General features: G+C 45.6%; 1 protein-coding gene across 13 annotated transcripts in view; it reads left to right on the top strand.

Annotated features, from left to right (window-relative positions):
* The window catches only part of NAV2 (neuron navigator 2), a 771,667-nt gene that overhangs the window by 626,564 nt on the left and 124,938 nt on the right, over positions 1 to 20,165 (top strand). For all 13 annotated transcript variants that reach the window (XM_044943486.2, XM_044943484.2, XM_044943482.2 and 10 more), the window contains one exon: positions 17,437 to 17,559. In XM_044943486.2, the coding sequence (XP_044799421.2) occupies positions 17,437 to 17,559 (123 nt within the window). The remainder of the gene's footprint in view (positions 1 to 17,436; positions 17,560 to 20,165) is intronic.

The following is a 20,165-nucleotide window of genomic DNA, read 5'->3' as shown; positions in this document are numbered from 1 at the left end:
CTGCTGGGTTTTAGGTTATAAAGATGTCTCTTTATAGATATAAATCCTACCTTCAACTGGATTGATAGGATAATAATGTGGGAAGTGACAGAGTATCTACTAGCTAGACAGTGTCTGTTTTGTTCTTGGTGCCAGGTTTGAAGAAGTTCAGAATCAGACAAGGGTTTGTTTAGGGAAGGGTGACAAGCAAGGAAACGGGTTTGAATGTCATAGAAATGTTCATAGAAGCTAGATCTGCTTGACATGGAAAATGCTTAGAAGAGCAATAGGCTTAAAAGGACCAAACTGAAACTGTAGGTTAGACTTCCATTTTTTATTTCCTAAACATGAAGGTGACCATTAAAAAACATGCCGAAAATCAAAGCTGTCCAAAGCGGGCTGGGCTCATTTTAAGAACGTGAGCCTCCTGTTCCTGAGAGTAATCAAGCAGAGTCTGGAAACCTGTTTCCACGGGTTGCAGAAGGAATTGTTGCATAAGACGAGAAGCTGAGAAAAGGGACCCGTAAAAAGTTCTTCCCGGCGTAAGATTCAGGGCATTCGGTTCCCATTGAAATCACTGAGGTTCTAATATGGATGGAGCAGAGCTGGGTGTTGGGCTCAGGAAAAGGTCTCTTTGACAAGCCAGGTTTCCACAGGTCACACTGGCCTGCGGGTGGTAGCCGGGCACCAAAGCTATTCCTTCTGAAAATGTTCTCACACAAGCCCCCTTCAGATAAGCGCAGAAGTCAGACCCGCCTCCTTCCCCGGCTGCAGGTTCTGGACTGGCGGCTTTCAGAGGGGCTGTAGAGAATCACTGTCAGCCCAGTGACTGCACACCCGCCCAGATGTTCCCTAGAGTCCCACTCTCTCGGTTGTGTAACGAAATCAATAGGTTCTTCAAGTGTGAAAAGGTTACAGTATGCAGTAAGCTCGCTCTAAGGATGCAAGGTTGGGGGTCTCCGCTTTGCCCCTGCTCAGTTTGAATGACTATTTCAGCCTATCCATCTCTCATTCTTATGAAAGTAGAAACATTTGAACAAGTGGAAACCTCAGAAAGTCAGGGACCCCGTTCCTTTGTCTGCAGCTGTTGTGACTGCCGCTCCTGCAGCCGTGATAGAAGGTAATTCGAGTATCCTGTAGACAACCAGCTTTTGCTTGGTTCCCGCTCCGGAGGTCCCTGCTCCGGTTCCGGCTCCCTCTCGGCCAGTGCTTCCCGGCAGCAAGCTCCAGCTGCCCAGGGGGTGCCCCGCCCCTCCCTCCTCGCACCGCCCGCGGCTCTGTCCCCAGGCTGGCCCGTTTGCCTGGATGCTGGATTCCTGGGTATCTCCTGCCCACGTGACCCCCTGAGCATCAGCAGCTGCCTCGCTGGGGGAAGATGCACCCTTGTCCTTCGTGTAGACACGCCTGTGGCACTGTCCAGGTCCATACGTGTTGGATTCGAGTTTTGCCTTTCCAACTGAACTCCCTGCTCCGCTGGTTTCAGTTTTTACGCTGTTTTAGAAAAACCACAGACAACGGGAATTCAGCCACGGGACAACATGACTGCCTTCAGCTCCGGTTCAGGAGTCACTGAGAGTGGCACTGACATTGTTCCCTACACGGGGAACTCTGTTCATGCCATGCTGTCCCTATAATGGGACCTGTGACCCCTCCTTCCAAGCCCTTTCTTACTAGCTTTCCCTGTGTGGGGGACCCCCAACTTCCTAGAAGTCTTCCTTGAAGCCTTTAGCTAACCTAGCCTCTGTGAATATATTTAACTTTTCTCTAAATAGATGCAAGGATGTCTCACTTCTGTATATTCTCTAAATCCTTAAGACACATATTATATTTATATTAAAACAACTTAATTCTGGGTTATTTATTCTTTCATTTAGTCCACCAAGAACATTTGTTAGGTACCTATCTCAAGAGTTCTAATCACAATCTAGGGACTGTGGGCAGTGAAGCAAAAATATAAGCTCAAAAACAATAATTATGATAACCATAATTATAATAATACTGGTCCTACATTTAGTGAACTTGTTGAGAGACTGGAACACAAGGAGATAAATAGATAAAACAGTTGTAACAAAATGGAAAATAGGGAAACCAAACTTCAGTTTTACTATAAAAGATTTGTTGAACATGATAAATTTATTGAGTACAAAAATATATTAAAACAAAAAGACACAGCAGTGACTACTTCCTAGCTGTGTTTCCTTGAGTAAATCACTTAAATTCTGAGTGTCAGTTCCTCATCTGAGAAATCCTCAAACCAAGTAATCTTGGGGACCTCCCCCCAACTCCTGATCTAATATTCTGTTGTTCTGTAAGACTGTGTATTACTGGCTTTCTTCTTAATGCCTGGTTGCATTTAAAGTTTTAGAGGTACAACCTTTTCAGGTTGGTATCCTAAGTGGGAGGTGGGTAAGATAATTTTTTAAAAAAACATCTGATATTTCAACACCAAGATGATAGAGAAGGCAGAGTATGGTGAAATGAGACCGCTGCATGTCAGTGTGGAGATGAACACAGGGGTTTTTTAAAATTCTTTTCCATTCTGGTTTATCACGATATTGAATACAGTTCCCTGTGCTATACAGTAGGCCCCTGTTGTTCATCCATTCTGTATATAACAGTTTGCATCTGTTCTCCCCAAACTACCAAGCCGTCCTTCCCCCCTGCCCCTCCTCCTTGGCAACCAGAAGTCTGTTCTCTGTGTCTGAGAGTCTGTTTCTGTAGATAAGCTTATTTGTGTCATATTTTCAGTTGCACGTACAGATGTTATCATACGGTATTTGTCCTCCTTCTGACTTATTTCGCTTAGTATGATAATCTCTAGTTTCATCTATGTTGCTGTACATGGCTTTATTTCACTCTCTTTTATGGCTGAGGAGTATCCCATTGTATATATGGACCATGTCTTCTTTATCCCTCCCTCTCTTGATGGACACTGTTTCTTTCCACGTCTTGGCTATTGTAAATAGTGCCGTAGTGAGCATTGGGGTGCACGGATCTTTTTGAATTATGGTTTTCTCCAGATACATGCCCAGCAGTAGGATTGCTGAATCGTATGGCAACTCAAGCATGGTGTTTTAATCATTGAGGAGCACATCATTTGTTTTTTGGAGTTTGTACCATGTTGGACCCCAAGGCACATTTTGGAGTACGACAGACTTTTACGAGCTTTGGTAGAAAAGGGCATTTTTCTGTGGCTCAGGGACTCAGGTATTATCTGGGGTATGCTCAGGTGGGGGCTGGGCTCACTTTTTTTTTTTCCCAGTGGCCCTTAGTTTGTACATGAAGCCTTTTCACTTTAGGATTTTGTTTTGTTTTTAGGGTTTTTGAGAATTTCGACATGCGCTGTTTAAGTGATTTACCCAAGGAAATGATTGTGCATTGCAGCTGTTTGGGGGGAAGGGGTGGCACCCCAAAGAGGTAGCCATGAGATCTGCCTGCCATGGCTCAGGGCAGGGAGGGCCCTTCTGTGCTGTCAGCCACAGGCTGGTTCTCTCCGTGTGAATGTATCCGGGGCTACTGTTGGGACTGTGCAACGCATCTTTAGATAACCTCACTTAATATGGAGGGCTAGTGCTTACTCAGTTCAGTCTGAACTCTCCAGAAAGAAAATGACTGGTTCCCCTCCTCACAAAACTTTAACTCAGTGTTTTTCGGATGTTAAAAAAAAATCTAATATCCCTTAATGTAAAGGCATCACACTCTGAATTGAGAGGAGAGAGGGTGTGAGAAAAAGATTAGGTGTGTCTTTAGAGAATTAATGTTTCTTTAGTAGTTCCACATGAACCAAAATTCTGCCAAACTTTATAGAATACCTTATAAAAAACATTGGGCCTTTTTAGTTGTTTGTTTAAAATGGTAGATTTATAACATCAAATATGCTTTTTCAAACTCCTGCCCCACCCCAGCTGTGGCCCACTTCCGTGGAGAGCCACCGCTCCAGGCTGCCTGGGTTCTGATTCTGAAGGTGACCGGTGTTCATGGACAAATGGAAAAGTGCTCAGGGTCGGGCATCCTGTATTGTCAGCTGTTGTGTCTACTGAGCTCGCCGGATTTAGTGGCAGGTAATTCGAGTATCCTTGTAGACACTCAGTTTTGGCTTAGTCCCTGTGTTTGAAGGCCAGAGGCCTATATACATATTTCTTTGTGGTTGGAAATATATGTATTGAATTCCATTTAGAGCGAGTGCCCAGAATAATGAGTTTCTTAATGAAACTGTTACCTGGTAGAAATTTATCATCTAAGACCGCACAGTGAATCAATCCACTATACATTTTATTTACTTTTTAAGAATATTTATTTGTTTATTTTCGGCAGTACAGCATCTTACTTGCGGCATGCACGGGTTCTCTTCCATTGTGATGCATGGACTTCTCTCCAGTTGTGGCACGCGGGCTCCCCCCACCATGTGTGGGCTCTTAATTCCCCAACCAGGGATGGAACCTGTGTCCCCTGCATTGGAAGGCAGATCCTTAACCACTGGACCGCCAAGGAAGACCCCACTATACACTTTAGATCCTTTGTATTGGCACTTGTAGGTCTGTGTGAACTAATTTACTTGCTCTAACCCAAGGCTTCCTGGCAGATACCTTCCCATCTCTCAAGTTGCCACTTGAGGGTTCCTTCCTCTAAGAAGCCTTTTCTGGCCCCGCGCCCTGGTCTGGCTCTTGCGGAAGCCCATGTAAACATTCACACGTCTGTTTCCCCCACCCAAACTCTGAGCCCCTCAGGGTCAAGGAGTGGATCTGATTCTTGTATCCTCAGCACCCAGGCCAGAGCCAGCCTTTCAGCAGGGGCTGTATAAATATTTATTAAACAAATGAAACCAGCTCAAAAGTGGGACCATCTCTAGGATAGCAGCCTGCATATGGCTCTAGTGTGGTGCTTCCTGCGGCCCCCCAGCTGTTTGCAGAAATCTTTGCTGAGGCCGGGTGATAGCCCAAGGCCTGCTTTATGCCTCAGACTTCAGAAGAGCTTACCTCCCAGTTACATTACTCACCTTGGTCCTCCTCCTGTTCTCAGTGAAAGTGAAAGTTGCTCAGTTGCGTCTGACTCTTTGCGACCCCATGGACTATACAGTCCATGTAATTCTCCAGGCCAGAATACTAGAGTGTGTAACCTTCTCCAGGGGATCTTCCCAATCCAGCGATTGAACCCAGGTCTCCACATTGCAGGCAGATTCTTTACTGCCTGAGCCACCAAGGAAGCCCCCACCTGTTCTCAGTATTGCTGGGCATTTCTTTCGGGTGGGGTCTAGGTAAGACAAAGTGAAACTTGCATAAACCGAAATTCAAGTGCCAGCTGGCTTCTGCTCAGTTTGATGGTAACTCTGGTTATTACCAAGGGGTGTCTACCAGGAACCAAAAGGGAAAGAGACTCTGGATGTCTGATTCCCACCACCGGGAGCTCTAGTTATCTTGGAAAGGAACACACAATCCTGAATGCTGGCACAGATTCTACCAACTTAAGGCGACAAGTGAATTTGTGTCGTAGAGAACTTTAGAGGTCGGGAGTCATGTCAGAAATCATGGGAATGATAAGGTGTAGCAGCAGCCAGAAAATTGGCAAGCATGTCCCAGTGCATAAGAAGTGCCTAGGAGGACAGACAGGTTCTCTTGAGCAAGCAGAAGGCTGTTTCAGGGTCAGGGCATCTAGTTATGATGCCCCTGCTGAGCCTTCCCCAGATGGCCCTGGTCCTCTGCCTTCTCTCCTGTCCCCTCCCAGTCTGGGCTTCCACAGTTGGACTTAGGCTTGCAAGTCCACAACCAAATGATAATATTTTAGAAGGGCCGTAAAGTTCTGAAAACTCTTATCAGGCATCGATCTGAGATGCAGAGGCCATTAGGAATCAGGAATCGGTACACTAACCATGCACGCGCTCCCATAATGTGCAGGGCCAAGACTAGTTACTGTGAGGATTAGAAATTTAAGTTACTGTTACACTGTAGTCACGTTTTGGTGACTCTTGAGCTCTTAGGGAAACTGAGGTCAGTCTAGCTCACAGTTCCTCCATCCAGGGCTCCAGATTTAAGGCAGCATTTCTGAAAGCTTGATCCCGACTACAGGAAAATTATTTACCAGAGAAAGAAAGGAAGTATGGAAGGAAGGAAGGGAGAGAAGGAGGGATGGAGGGAGGGACAGAAATTTACTTACATATCTGTTAAAAATACAGGTTTGGGGGAAGGGATGAATAGGGGAGACAGGACATCTTTAAGGCAAAAAAACATTATCTGTGTGAAACTGTGATGATGGATACATATTATTATGCATTTATCAGAACCCTGAGAGCATAGTGAACCCTAATGTAAACTATGGACTTTGGTTAATAATATATCGATATGATTGATAATAATGTTAGTTGTTAGTATCAAATAATTATTAGTATCAAATAATAATGTGTCAGTATTAGTTCATCAGTTTTAATAAATGTACCACATTGATACAAGATGTTAGGGGAAACTGGTAGTAGTGGGGAAGGAGTTTAATGGAACTCTGTATTTTCCTCCGTGAAATTTCTCTGTAAACCTCAAAATGCTCTTAAAATATAAGGTCTATTTAAAAATGCAGGGTTTGGGCCCCACTAATGGCATTCTGCATCTGTGAAGCTGGGGCCTTGAAGTCTGCATTTTTCTCAGGTTCCCCAGATGATTTGGGTATATTCTCAGGTTTGAGAATTCCTGGATATCAGTCAATCTCCTTTCACCATCTGTTTCATTCCAAGAAAGAGCTTAAAGGGGCTTTGTCTAGAGAGCTGTCTCCTGTGTGCTAGAATGCGTTTCATCTTTCAGTAGGTGGACAAAAAGCTTCCTGCTCGTGCTAGAAATACTTGCTGCAATCCCACACTGACAGTTGAACCACAATAAAGAGAATTCAGGCCAGACCAAATTCCAGACATGGGGACTGTCAAATTTCCAAAGCATGCAGCCTTTCTTCAGGAGGGTGCCCTGCCAACGCCCATTTAAAACAAGCATAGTTACAGGTTGTAATGGAAAATTTATGTGTGCATTTATTTCAGTGGGCTTCCCTAGTGGCTCAGTTGTAAAGAATCCGCCTGCCAGTGCAAGAGACATGGGTTTGATCCCTGGGTCAGAGAGATCCCTTGGAGAAGGAAATGGCAACCCACTCCAGTACTCTTGCCTGGGAAATCCCTTGGACAGAGGAGCCTGGTGGCTACAGTCCATGGGGTTGCAAAGAGTCAGACATGACTTAACGACTAAACAACAAAAATTTATTTCAATAGGAGTGATAAATAAGGGTTAATTGTTGTAATCCTGGGCTCTCTGTGTGATTGTATATTTTATTAGTACAGTTACAGGTCCTTAAAAATATATGTATAGATCCTTAGGCAAGTTAAACCAAAATGCTCTGGCAATCACGCTAGATGGAATTTCGTTAAGCTTGTGAAAATCCACGTTGCATCTTGCAGAAGATGCAAGAACTATAACAGCGTGTTTTCATCACCACGCAGGAATTTTACCACTTGCTCAGTCTCTCCTCTGCTGGAAGTTTGGTGGGGGCAAGCCCAAACGCACTGCAGTGATAAACTCGAGTCCGTATGCGAAAATTCAAGGTGACTTGTGAGTTATAGCGATGCCACGTGCCACTGCTGTGTCCATTTACAGCAAAGACAAGCGAGCACTTTGCTATTTGTAAACTATATATGTTGAAGGGACAGACCCAGCCGGGATCCACTTCTGCTCTAACTCTGCAGAGGGGCCAGTAACATGGGGCCAGGTTGGGGTGGGTGTGGGTGGTGGTCTGTGAGCTAACTAGAACTGGATACTCATTTTGTACCTATGTGAGGTTGACCTCCACAGCTTTCACCGGTTTCTCTAAGGAATCCACAACTCAAGAAGATTTAGAAATTTCTGCTTTAGATAATGATCTCTAGACTATTTTTGGTTGTGTCAAAAAAGAGCTTGTTCCTCTGTGAGACGTATTTGTTTTTTAAACATATATGTGCTTTTTCACTGAAATACTGTGTATACTGTAGTACCTGCCTATACCCAGGATTTACAAGTGACATGATAAGAAAGAAAACAGGAGCATTTTAGTTTTCATCACTGTGGGTCATCTTATGCCCCCCACTAGGGAGACAACTGCCTGAGGTCGTTGCTTTCCATTTTTTCATGCACATTAGAACCTCCTAGGGTACTTGTTGAACTGCAGAGTCTGATTCAGGAGGACTAGGGTACCATGGTTCTAGTAAGTTGCCAAGTGATGCTAAAGCTGCTGGTTCAGTGGTGGGTAGAGGGTGAGGCAGGTGTTGATGTTTGTGGCATGACCCCTGCAGCGTGCCTCCTTCTCTCTTCAAGCAGCTTCGCAGCACCTGTCTTTTGGAAATAAAGTGTATGACATCACTTTCCCCCAGTGACGCTTAACTGGGCCCCCTGGGACTCTCTGACTCCTCCTTCCCTCAGGCCTGCCTTTTCCTGCTCTTACCTCTGTCCCCGTGGCCTGCCAGGATTGAGCTCTTGTCTGACTAGCTTAGCAACATCTTTGCAGCACTCCCCAGAGAGGTGTGCTCTGGTGACTAAGTAGCCAGCGTAGGCTTCAGACCTCCTGAGGCCGGCTCACTTCTGTCACAGGCTTGCTTTCCTGCTGCACCAGGGTCAGAGAATTCAGCCCGGACTTCTGGCTCGCTTCATAGCCAGGACTGACTCAGTAAGACGGAATGAGATACAGATGAGCCATGGAAAAAGCGGGTGCCCCTGGAGCTGTGGATGCTCCAGGTCGGCGGTTGCTGGCCGTTGAAGGAACTTTCCTGCAGAGAAAGTGACATCTGCCTGCCATGGCCCTGTTCTGTGCTCTGAGCCAAGGTGGGTGCTCTAGGAGTGAGTGAAATAATGGCAGATTCTGCTAGAGAGGAAAACTGAAGTCTCATATCCTCCTTAAAAGTGCAAGATACCAGCTTGGGGATTTCCTGGAGAAGCAGCCATCCTAGAGTACAGTGGGAGGCGGTGCCCCATCCCTGCGCTGGGCAAACAGGTAGGAAACTGGTCCTGTGGATCTGCACCTCCTCCCCTCTGCCGGCAGGATTGTTGGAGGAGTTCCGCAAAAGACATGAACACCATAGAAATGTTTCTTGATTATTCGTGTTGCCTATCTGTATTATTTATGCATCAAGTCTTATTATCGCAGGGAAAGCTAACCAAGAAAGACACTCGAACCTTAGACTTTCTCTCCAGAGGCTGCCATGGGTTTTGTTTCATTGCATGTCAGTTTGGGATGATCCATGATAGGGCTTCCCTGGTAGTTCAGATGGTAAAGGATCTGCCTGCAATGCCAGAGACCTGGGTTTGATTCCTGGGTCAGGAAGATTCCCTGGAGAAGGGAATGGCAACCCACTCTAGTATTCTTGCCTGGAGAATTCCATAAACAGAGAAGCCTGGAGGGCTATAGTCTATGGGGTCGCAAAGAGTCAGATACAGCTAAGCAGCTAACACTCACACACACACACAGACACACACACACACGATAGAGAAGCAGCAGTACCGTGTTCTTTGATTATGATTCACCTTTATTTGGTTTTTGTGTTAAAGCTGTGTAGTGGCTAAGAGCTGAGAATTGCTCTGTGATATGTTTCTTGTCATTGAAGGTAGAAGCAGTGGGGGGTGGCTTGGTAAATGAAATGTGTGATATTTGTCTCAGCTTTTATGCCTAAAAACTGAGGGCAAAGTGGTTCCCATAGTAACATTTTAGGTGCCTAAATTTTAGTGCTTCAGTCTTCTTATTTTGCTCGAGAGGAAAACTGAACTCTCATAAGTCTCCCAAAAAGAACACTGAAAAATTTAAAAATCTGGTTTTTTTCCCCCAACCATATTTTTGCGTTTCAAATGCGTCTCCGCTTCAGCTCAACGTAGCAGATTGTTTTCTGTCACTAAATCGACTTTCTTCAAAAGGATTCGGGCGGCTTTGTTAGACTCACTTGTTGGTCTGTCCTTCTATGACCCAGAGTGGAGTTTATTCATCGCACTTCTAAGAGGCTCTAAACTAAAGGGATCCTTTTACAGGTTTGTCTAGAAACTCAATTTACATCCTAATAAACTTCAAATATAAATGTCAGGCCTTTTGTCATGGAGTGAAGAGCACTGTGAAAGCATTTGTTGTTTGAGGACTTGGCTGCTGCCAAAACTCAAATGCAAGGACTTTTCAGCAGCCCACATCATTTTTTTTAACCTTATACAACAAAGTATGTGTTGATACATGTGTTCATATATTTATATTGATGTTGGCAGGGAATAGCTTTTATGTATGCAATTCTTTTATTCCATTTTTCTTTGCTGTGTTCACATTTAAACCAAAAGTGTGTCCAAAAAACACAGACATGCTGCCATGTCTTTGAAGAAAAGTAATCACTTAGGCTTGATTCTTTTTTTTTTTTTCTGTTTGTATTGCTTTCATTTTTTGCATCTGAGAGTTTTTCACTTTTTTATGTTGTGCTCTAATAGGAATACACTGGACTCTGTCAATGTACAAATTGCTTTCCCTTCCCTTCTCTTACCTCCCCCAATTCTTGTCGAAAAGTGATTTCCTTTGTGATTATTGAGACCCCTTTGTGTTCCTTATGCTCCATGTTGGGAGCTTCAGGATCGAGGGGTCCTCTGTCCCTCGCTCTGAAGGTGGCTCATGCCAGTTTCACTTGTTCGACTTTGGTGCCTCACCACATTTCAAGGTGACGAGATCTGTTGACTACGCTGGACTCAGAACCTAGCGTGTTTGTTCTGACAGGTCCTATGAGAGTCCAGAACTTTTTCATAGCTCCCGTCAGTTACTCGGGATGCACCTATTCTGTTGATAAAGTTCCTTGTCCTAGGCATGTTGCCTTCGCAGGTCTCCTTTAGTTTGAGGGATGGTGAGGTCTACTCTGCAAGGCTGATCATTCCCTGAAGGTCTGGGGTGCCTCAGATGGGATCCAGACCAGTAGCATGTTCTGGAAAATCTACAGGAGGAAATATCAGTGAGACATTGCTCACCAAAAATAGAGTGTTGAATGATGGAGGTATCGAAAAGTCAGTGTTCTCTTTCAAACGAAAGCCTGAACCCGTTATTCATGGGCTTACTACCGTCATAGCTTACCCAGCTTCCAGACAAAGGTCTCAGCCCCTCCTGGCCTCCAAGCCCTTCCTGACTGGGCCCCAGACCCCTTGTAGCCCAGCTCCTGTCTTTGTTCCTGCTGTTCTGGCAACAGTGAACTACTTCCCATCCTCTTACCTTCCTCCCTGCGTTTGTACTTGTCATCTATGTGCCTAGATGGATCCTCCTCCTTTGACTGGCAAACTCCTGTGCACCCTTCAAAGGCCAACTTAGACAGCATCCCTCTGTGACCTCCATCCCCTGTGTGGGCAGAGCCTGTTGTGCATCTGTCTGTACTGTACATCTATCTACTGCCGCTCATCATGTGGTAGGAGAGCTGCCTACTTACATGTCTGAGAGCCTTGTCAGTTTTGAGCTTCACCAGGGCCCGGGCAGGAGTGAGATCTCTGTAATCCCAGCCTGGCACAGGGCCTGGTACACAATATTTGTGGAATTGGAAGGGGAGGAGGACTGCAGGGTCACTACTCAGCGACACAGGCCGTCACTGCTGCTTATAGTAACGGTTGTTGTTCAGTCGCTAAGTCATGTCTGACTCTTTGTGACCCCATGGACTGCAGCACGCCAGGCTTCCCTGTCCTTCACCATCTCCTGGAGTTTGCTCAAACTCATGCCATCGCTGATGGCATCCAGTCAGCTCATCCTTTGTTGCCCCCTTCTCCCCCTGCCTTCCCTCTTTCCTAGCATCAGGGTCTTTGCATCAGGTGGTCAGAGTATCAGAGTTTTAGTATCAGCATCAGTCCTTCCAATGAATATTCAGGGTTGATCTCTTAAAGGGCTCCTGAGGTAGCAGACCCTGGGCATTATAATGTCTCAGTCAACCCACCGTGGCCCTATGAGATTAATCAGTAGTTCCAACTATCCTGCAGATGAGGAAGCTGAAACTTGGAGAAATTACCCAGCCCCAAAAGTGACAAAGCTGGAATTTGAACCCATCTACCTGCACGGTGATCTTGACCTGTTTCATTGTCTTTGTCTAAAAAATAGAGATAAAAGTAACACTTGCTAAGACTCTTTTGAAGATGTCAGGATTTCTGTGAGGCACTTAGCACAGCATCCAGCCAGCATCAGGAACCCTTAGTACTTGCTAACAGCGACACACACAAGGGCCCTCAGCTAGCATGAGGCTGGGGAGACTGAACCCAGGACTCACTGATGACACAGCCATGCTCCCAGCTCTGATGTTCATGAGCCACCCCAGCCTTGAAAAGAAAGAAAAACACCCACAGACACCCTGGCTCTTTAACAGAGGCTCCTCCGCTCTATCCAGGGACCTCTGGGGAAGCAGCGGAAGGTGGAAGATAGTGTTGAAATTGTGCAGGTGCTTGGTGGCTTAGCCAGGACCCCAGCAAGCAAACATTAGGATGTTACCTCATTAGGCTCCAGCACTAATGATTTATTTCCCCAAGGAGAAGGAAAGTGTGGCCCTGATGCTCAGGGATTTGGTCCCTAGATCAGCTGGTTCCCTTCCTTGTGACCTCAGGCAACTCATTGCATCTCCACCCAATGCAAGCCTCTGATAAAGCTCACAAGATGGGACCCAGCCATCCCACGCAGCCTCCTAAGCCTTCTGGACTACAAACCTTTTCACCCTTCTGCTCAAGGGCTAGTGCAACACACCAATGACTGCATCATCTCTAAATTATGCTTCCTTAAACTGAACTGATGGACGTCTATATTAATGTATTCAGTACGAAATTTGGATTGAACCAAAGTATGTGTATTTTTCATTGAGACCAGAAGAGTTAGTTAAAGATATATTCAGGGCTTTTTATACTGTATTTGGTGGAATCATAATTATAGAAATAAGAAATTTAAGTTCTTGAGTGTGAGGCTAGTTAACTTGCAATGAGAGGACATAAAATTTATTTTGAATATTATTTTAAAAATTATGATTTAATACATTTTTACAAACCTATGGAGGACGAGGTAAATTCCCTCTTTTCCTTAACCACTTCTCCTGACTCCTCCCTCCCCCCGCCTCTCTCTCTCTCTACATCCATAAAATGAATGGAATAGATTTGTAAGGAAACTGGATCGTATCACGCTGGTAGCATTCAACTCTGGCTTCCAGTCTTTGGTCCATTTGAGAAGGCAGAGGATCCTGATTTATCCCTGACTCCTCCACCACCACCCCATCTCTCTGCCTAAACAAGATCAGAATTCCCAGTAGCAGCTGCCAAGCTAAGTTAGCCTATCTGGTCACACAGTCACATCTCTCCAAGGCCCCCCACCTTCATCAGTGGTCAGTTTTTGACACCTTGCACCTGGCAATACCAGGCTGGAGGCTGCAGCACATCTCAGCATTCCAGCTCTGGAAGCGCACCAACCTCTGCTCTTGACCTTGACAGAAAGCCAGGGCTGTATATGTGCAGGCCTCCATCTACATGTCAAGGTACATGTAATTGCCCGACCGTGTGTGTTGTTTCACCAGCAGTAAAAAAAAAAAATCCAGCAGGGAAATGCAGGCTTTAATTAGTTTGTTTGTCCTTTGACAAGATCTCCCCAGTTGAAAAATTTTTGTTTATCTCTATGGCTGAGCAGGCTTTGCTAAAATCGAAATTAACTCCCTTGCTTAATGGTGCAGTAGATTGTGTTTTGAACAGCTTCCACTGAAATCTCCTTGAAAGGACATGTGATCTAGAAAGTCTAGCCTCTGGCAGAGTTACTGTGTTTTGGTGTAGGTCCTTTTGTTCCTCCTTATGCTAGTTGTAGGATGCACACATGGAGCTCACCACGGTATCTACTGGGTGAGTGGGTGGATGGATGGACAGACGGGTTGACTGACAGGTGCTCAGTTATGACTGAACCTTTGTGGCACCATGGACTTTAGCCCATCAGGCTCTTCTGTCCATGGAATTTTCCAGGAAAGAAAACTGGAGTGGTTGCCACTTCCTCCTCCAGGGGATCTTCCCGACCCAGGGATCTTCCTGACCCAGGGATCGAGCCCACCCCTCCTACATTGGCAGGCAGACTCTTTACCACTAGTGCTGCGTGGGAAGCCCCTGACTGGCAGGTAGACAGTTTAATTGCCATATGACTTAGATGTCAAATTTTCTGACCTTTAAGAGGAAGGAAAACCTGTAATTGGTTTCCTCCCAAAACGTTTTTGCTAAACTTCATCCTATGACAGTGTCTTTGGATTTCATTCAACAGAAACAATACTTGTTAAGTGCTTAATATGTGTTAGGATGTGGAATATAGATTTGAACAAAATAAAATAGTCCCTTCTCAAAGAGCTTACTATCTAGTGTGGGAACCAAGAATCAAAAAGTCATTACACAGGGCTTTCCTGGTGGCTCAGTGGGAAAGAATCTGCCTGCCAATGCAGGAGATACATGTTCAGTCCCTGATCCTGGAAGATTTCATATCCTGTGGAGTAACTAAACCCATATACCACAACTGCTGAAGCCTGAGTCCCCCGAGCCTGTGCTCTGCAACAAGAGAAGCCACTGCATTGAGAAGCCCTCACACCACAGCTAGAAACCCTTGCAGTCACAAAGACCCAGCACAGCCAAAAACAAATAAATAAAAAAGTTTAAAGTCATTACACAAATAATTATTTAACTATAGTTATGATGGCTGGAATTTTGGGGGTTTTCTATTTTCTTCTATATTGAGGCCTAAGTCAAGTACCATAAAATTCTTTTTATTTTTTTAATTTTTAAAATTTTTATTCTTGGCTGCACTGGGTCTTTGTTGCTGCGCGTGGGTTTTCTCTAGTTATGGCGAGGGAGAATGGCTCTCTATTTGTGGTGTGCAGTGTTAGTCGCTCAGTCGTGCCTGACTCTTTGCGACCCCATGGACTGCAGCCCACCAGGCTCTTCTGTCTATGAGATTTTCCAGGCAAGGATACTGGAGTGGGTTGCCATTTCCTTCTCCAGGGGATCTTCCCAACCCAGGGATCAAACCCGGGTCTTCTGCACTGCAGGCGGATTCCTTACCGACTGAGCTACAAGGGAAGCCCTTTTCTTTGAGCCCCTTTTGGGGAGGGGGCAAGAATACTGGAGTGGGTTGCCATTCCCTTCTCTAGAGATCTTCCCGACCCAGGGATCGAACCCGGGTCTCCCGCATTGCAGGCAGTAGCGTTACCATCTGAGCCACCTGTGCAGGCTGCTTATTTACCGTGGTGGCTTCTTTTGTCGAAGAGCATGGGCTGCAGAGCGCAGGCTCAGTAGGTGCGCCTCGGCATAGGAGATCTTCCCAGAGCAGGGATCAAACCTGGTCCCCTGCATTGCCAAACGGATTCTTACCCACTAGACTATCGCAAGTCCCTAAAATTCATCATTTTAAAGTGTACAATTCAACCACAAACAACTGGTTTGACTGACTTCAACAGATATTCCATTATGTTGGCTTTGTGATCATTAATGTCACAAATAGGGGGTGAAAGGGGCCACCAGAGAAGTTGGTTCAGATGCGGTATCCTGGACGCTGCCCTAAGGGAGAGTTCTCCTGACCCAAAGCAGAAGCTCCTCACCCAAGACGGCTCCTGTGAGAACTTGCTTCTGTGACCCTGCTGGTTCTGGAAAACTTCCACAGCATCCTATAAGTCCATTTTTTCTAAGACTATATTCCAAGAAGTTCCTAAGCTAGACATAGAAGAATCTCAAGTATTGAGAACCCTCATGATCTATCCCATATATTCTAAAGCCAAGATACCAAAGGCAGTGAAACATTCCAGGATGTACTAATAGCTCAGCTGACTGTTGCAGCAAAATAATCACGCATTCACTGGTCTTCTCATGCCGTTATTGGGCTTGAAAAGTAAATCACTTGTATTTTCAGATGCATTGCAAGTCTGATGGGGCCCATGGGGGAATTAAAGGGCTCTGAGTTTGATTTCTGGCTCTGCTCAAGTTTTGCTGTGCATTCTCCTCTTGAGATGGGGATGATGGCACAAGCAGTCTCCTCTGAGGGGTGTCTTGGAGTAACCAGGGCGGATGAAGTAGAGCTGCTTTGGACCTGAAGTACTGCCTCGTGCGTGCATGCATGCATGCTCAGCCTCTCAGTCATGTCCGGTTCTTTGCAACCCCATGGACTGTAGCCCGCCAGGCTCCTCTGTCCATGGGATTTCCCAGGCAAAAATGCTGGAACGGGTGGCCATTTCCTCCTCCAGGGGATCTTCCTGACCCAGGGATCGAACCCATCTCTCCTTCATCTCCTGCAGGCAGATTCTTTACCACTGAACCACCTGGGAAGCCAAACTACTTGCTACTGGTAGTTAATCTTTCAGGAGCTGATCTGATTGGTGGATAGTCAGTTATCTATGCAGAAAGTCTCAGGGGGTCTTCCCTTCCCATGACAACACTGATTTCATAGGAAGATAGCTCTGTGGCATCAACCTAAAGTTTAGATAAGTAACATTACTGTTATTCAAAGAGCTGGGACACCCCCCTAAGACATCAGTATCAAAGGTGAAATTTACCATTGCACATACTTTAAGATAATCACTATTTTAATAACATCTTCTGTTTATGTGATCCTTTACAAATTATAGAGCACTTTGATACTCCTTATCTTACTAATTCCCATGCCCATCTGGTGACGCAGGAGGACTGTGATATTCACAGAGTTTAGATGAAAAGTCCAGGACTTGCCCATGATGACAAAGCTGGCTCTTGTATCCTCCGTCTTTTCTTACCATCCTTCTTAAAATCTTGCCTGCTTTTTCCCCTATGCTGTTCTGTAATATTTTCCCCTATGATTTGCCAGTGACTTGTCAGTTCCCTTCAGAGTACTTAGGTAAAACACCTGCTTTTGTAATTGCTGACATTAAAAAGAATGTCACGAATGCATTTTTTCACTAGTTCCCTTCTGCTCCATAGATCCCTGTGAGTTTGGGTTAATCAATCTGAGTTTAATTTTTGCTAACAAGCTGGAGCGGAGAAGGCAATGGCACCCCACTCCAGTACTCTTGCCTGGAAAATCCCATGGACGGAGGAGCCTGGTAGGCTGCAGTGCATGGGATCGCTAAGTGTCGGACACGACTGAGCGATTTCACTTTCACTTTTCACTTGCATGCATTGGAGAAGGAAATGGCAACCCACTCCAGTGTTCTTGCCTGGAGAATCCCAGGGACAGGGGAGCCTGGTGGGCTGCCGTCTATGGGGTCGCACAGAGTCGGACATGACTGAAGCAACTTAGCAGCAGCAGCAGCAGCAGCAGCAACAAGCTGGTGATCCTTTGGGTTGAATCAGCTGAGTTATCTCTAGGCTGTGATCAGTGACAGAACCTCCGGAAAGCCTTGGTTCCTTCTGTCTTAGGGCACAAGATGGCCACGCAGGGCTTCTGGATATGAATGGCAAGATGGTCCATGACTTGCCCTTAACCAGATATTTGCATCATCCCTTTCTCCTTTCAAAGGTACATGACCGATGGTGGACTTGGCCTCTACACCCGCCGTCTGAACCGGCTCCCTGATGGGATGGCTGTGGTGCGAGAGACCCTGCAAAGAAATACCTCCCTGGGCCTCGGAGACGCTGACAGGTAAGCCTGCTCCACTTGGGGTGGCCCAGATGTGGAGGTGACTCCAGTGGGGCCTGAGAAATGAGGGCGGTCATAGTGAGAGCCAACGTGTGCTGCTTTAACCTACCAGAGGCTGGGAGGCCTTGAAGCCAGGCCTGAGGTTAGGAGCTGGCCCAGCAGGTGGAAGAGGGCTCCTGACCGGCTCTCGCATCCTGCCTCTAGGTGGTAGATGGTGGTTCTGACAGCAAGAACCCAGGGAGTTCAGGCTGGGAAGGTTTTTGTTGTTGTTTTACTGTTGCTACTGCATCTTTATCAGCTCAGCAGGCCCTGGGGATCTGCTCTGCTTCCTCCAGTAGCCAGCTTTCTAGGTATTGCATCTTGGCAGGAACAGAGTCCCTGGTGATGCACAGAAGGTCTGTGTGCAAAAGAGAGGTCCCCTGGCCATGGCTGAGCAGGCTTCCCCTAACTCTCTGTTGCCTGGTGACAAGAGGTAGGGCTTAACCATGTAGTTTATACACTGCATGCGGAGTGGTTGTCATGATTGGGCTTGACCAGTCTTCATTGCTTCAGAGACAAAGAAGAGCTTCCGAAAACTCTGTAATAAAGAAGAACATTCGGCCTACAAGTTTCTAGTCTTTGACACAAGCCGATTCTGTGACTGTGAACTGTTAAGGAAGGGGTTGGGGCTGTATGGTTTCCAAGATCCCTTCCAGCTCTGATGTGCTGCATTTCTGGATTTCAATCCCCTTTAATGATCTGATTGTTGAAGGATTTTTTCTGGCATACTTGACCTCTTGCCACATCTGGGTTGATGAGACAGAACATGGAATTTAGATGTGAGCAGTTTGAAATCACTCTGTTCTTTTTGGAGGCGAAGACTCGTGTGTCAGAAGGCCAAATATTTGTTGCACCAAACCAGCTTCTTGCATTTCTCTTAGCAGGACATAGTTTCTAACAGAGAGTGAGATGACTTCTGTAGTTCCCTGGCTTCAGAGAACTAGGGCAGCATTATTAAAGAGACAGACCCTGAAGTTTCGCCCGGAAATGGAATTTGCTGAAAAGGAATCTTCACCTTCTCTTGGGGAAGACTTGGAGGCTTGGGCTGGTGTGAAGAGTGCTGAATTAGCTGTCAGGAACTTGGCACCTGCCCAAGGCCTAGGCTCAGCTACCAACTCAACCATGTCCTTCTCAGAGTCTCCTCCATCTCCAAGGTAGTGATTTATACCAGAGAGGACTAAAGACTTATCACTACGGTGCCAGTTCAAGTTAGCTTTTCCCCTGTGATTTTATTTAAAGTATTGGTTTAAAAATTCTATAGAAAGATGAACCATTTGAGAACTACTCTAAGGCTAAAACTCTCTATGACCAACGTCTGTAGAGTAAATATCAGCAAAAGAAAAATCAGTTGTTGTAACACCCCCATTGGAGCGTTCACAACTTGTTAAATTATTTTGTTTATTGGTATTCTCTTGTAAACATGGAATTGCTCAGTAAATCTATTAGCATAAAGTGATGGCCTTACAAGGTACATTTCCCTTGTAGCAAAAGCAGTGTCTGCACTAGGCAGTTTAATTTAATGCTTCAGTGCAGGGTTAATGACATGATTATAGATCACAGCTGAGCTTGCTTTTGCCCTTGGAGGTGGAAGATTTGGGTTTGGGCTGGAAAGATGGGTGGCATTTGTTTTGTTGTTCCAGCTCAGTCTCCACGGTGAACAAAACAGACAACAGTGTCTTCTGGTTTTCCCTAAACTGGAATTGCTCAGCTATGATCATTTAAGACTAAATGGATAATGAGCCGACTTTTAAAGAAAGAAATCAGGTGGCTTACAAAAAAAAAGATTTAATAATGCTCATAAATCTTCTATTTTATGTAAGTTTGGACCTGCAGGCAGTGAGATAGTCTGTATTGCTTTTTTTTAATACTGCGCTATCATTTATTTATTTTATTTATTTATTTTTGGCTGTGCTGGGTCTCCATTGCTGCACACAGGTTTTCTCTAGTTGCAATGAGTAGGGACCACTCTGCAGTTGAGATGCATGGGCTTCTCGTCGTGGTCGCTTCTCTTGTTGCAGAGCACAAGGCTCTAGAGCACGTGGGCTTCGGTAGCTGTGGTGCACGGGCTTAGTTGCTCTGCAGCACGTGGGATCTTCCTGGACCAGAGACTGAGTCTGTGTCCCCTGCATTAGCAGGTGGATTCTTAACCCCTGGACCACCAGAGAAGCTCCTATATTATTCTTGGATATGTTAAATTACTTTTTTCAAAGTTAGTGTAAGCAGGCCATAATAATGCTTTAGCTTTGGCTCAATTGAAATAGTAGTAGATTGGTTTCTTCCAAATTCTTCATGTAAGCGTGCATACTAAGTCACTTCAGTAATGTCCAACTCCTTGTGATCCTATGGACTATAGCCTGCCAGGCTCCGCTATCCATGGGATTCTCCAGGCAAGATAGTGGAGTGGGTTGCCATGCCCTCTTCCAGGAGATCTTCCAACCCAGGGATCTAACCCGAGTCTCTTAGGTCTCTTACATTGGCAGATGGGTTCTTTACCATTAGCGCCACCTGGGAGGTCCTGTTCTTGTAAATCTTCCTAAAACTATGTTCTAAATGCTGCTGCTGCTACTAAG

The sequence above is a fragment of the Bubalus bubalis genome, chromosome 5 (genome assembly GCF_019923935.1).
Source record: "Bubalus bubalis isolate 160015118507 breed Murrah chromosome 5, NDDB_SH_1, whole genome shotgun sequence".
Lineage (NCBI taxonomy): Eukaryota > Metazoa > Chordata > Mammalia > Artiodactyla > Bovidae > Bubalus > Bubalus bubalis.
The sequence above is the reverse complement of the archived record's forward strand: the minus strand, read 5'-3'. Positions and strand labels throughout refer to the sequence as shown.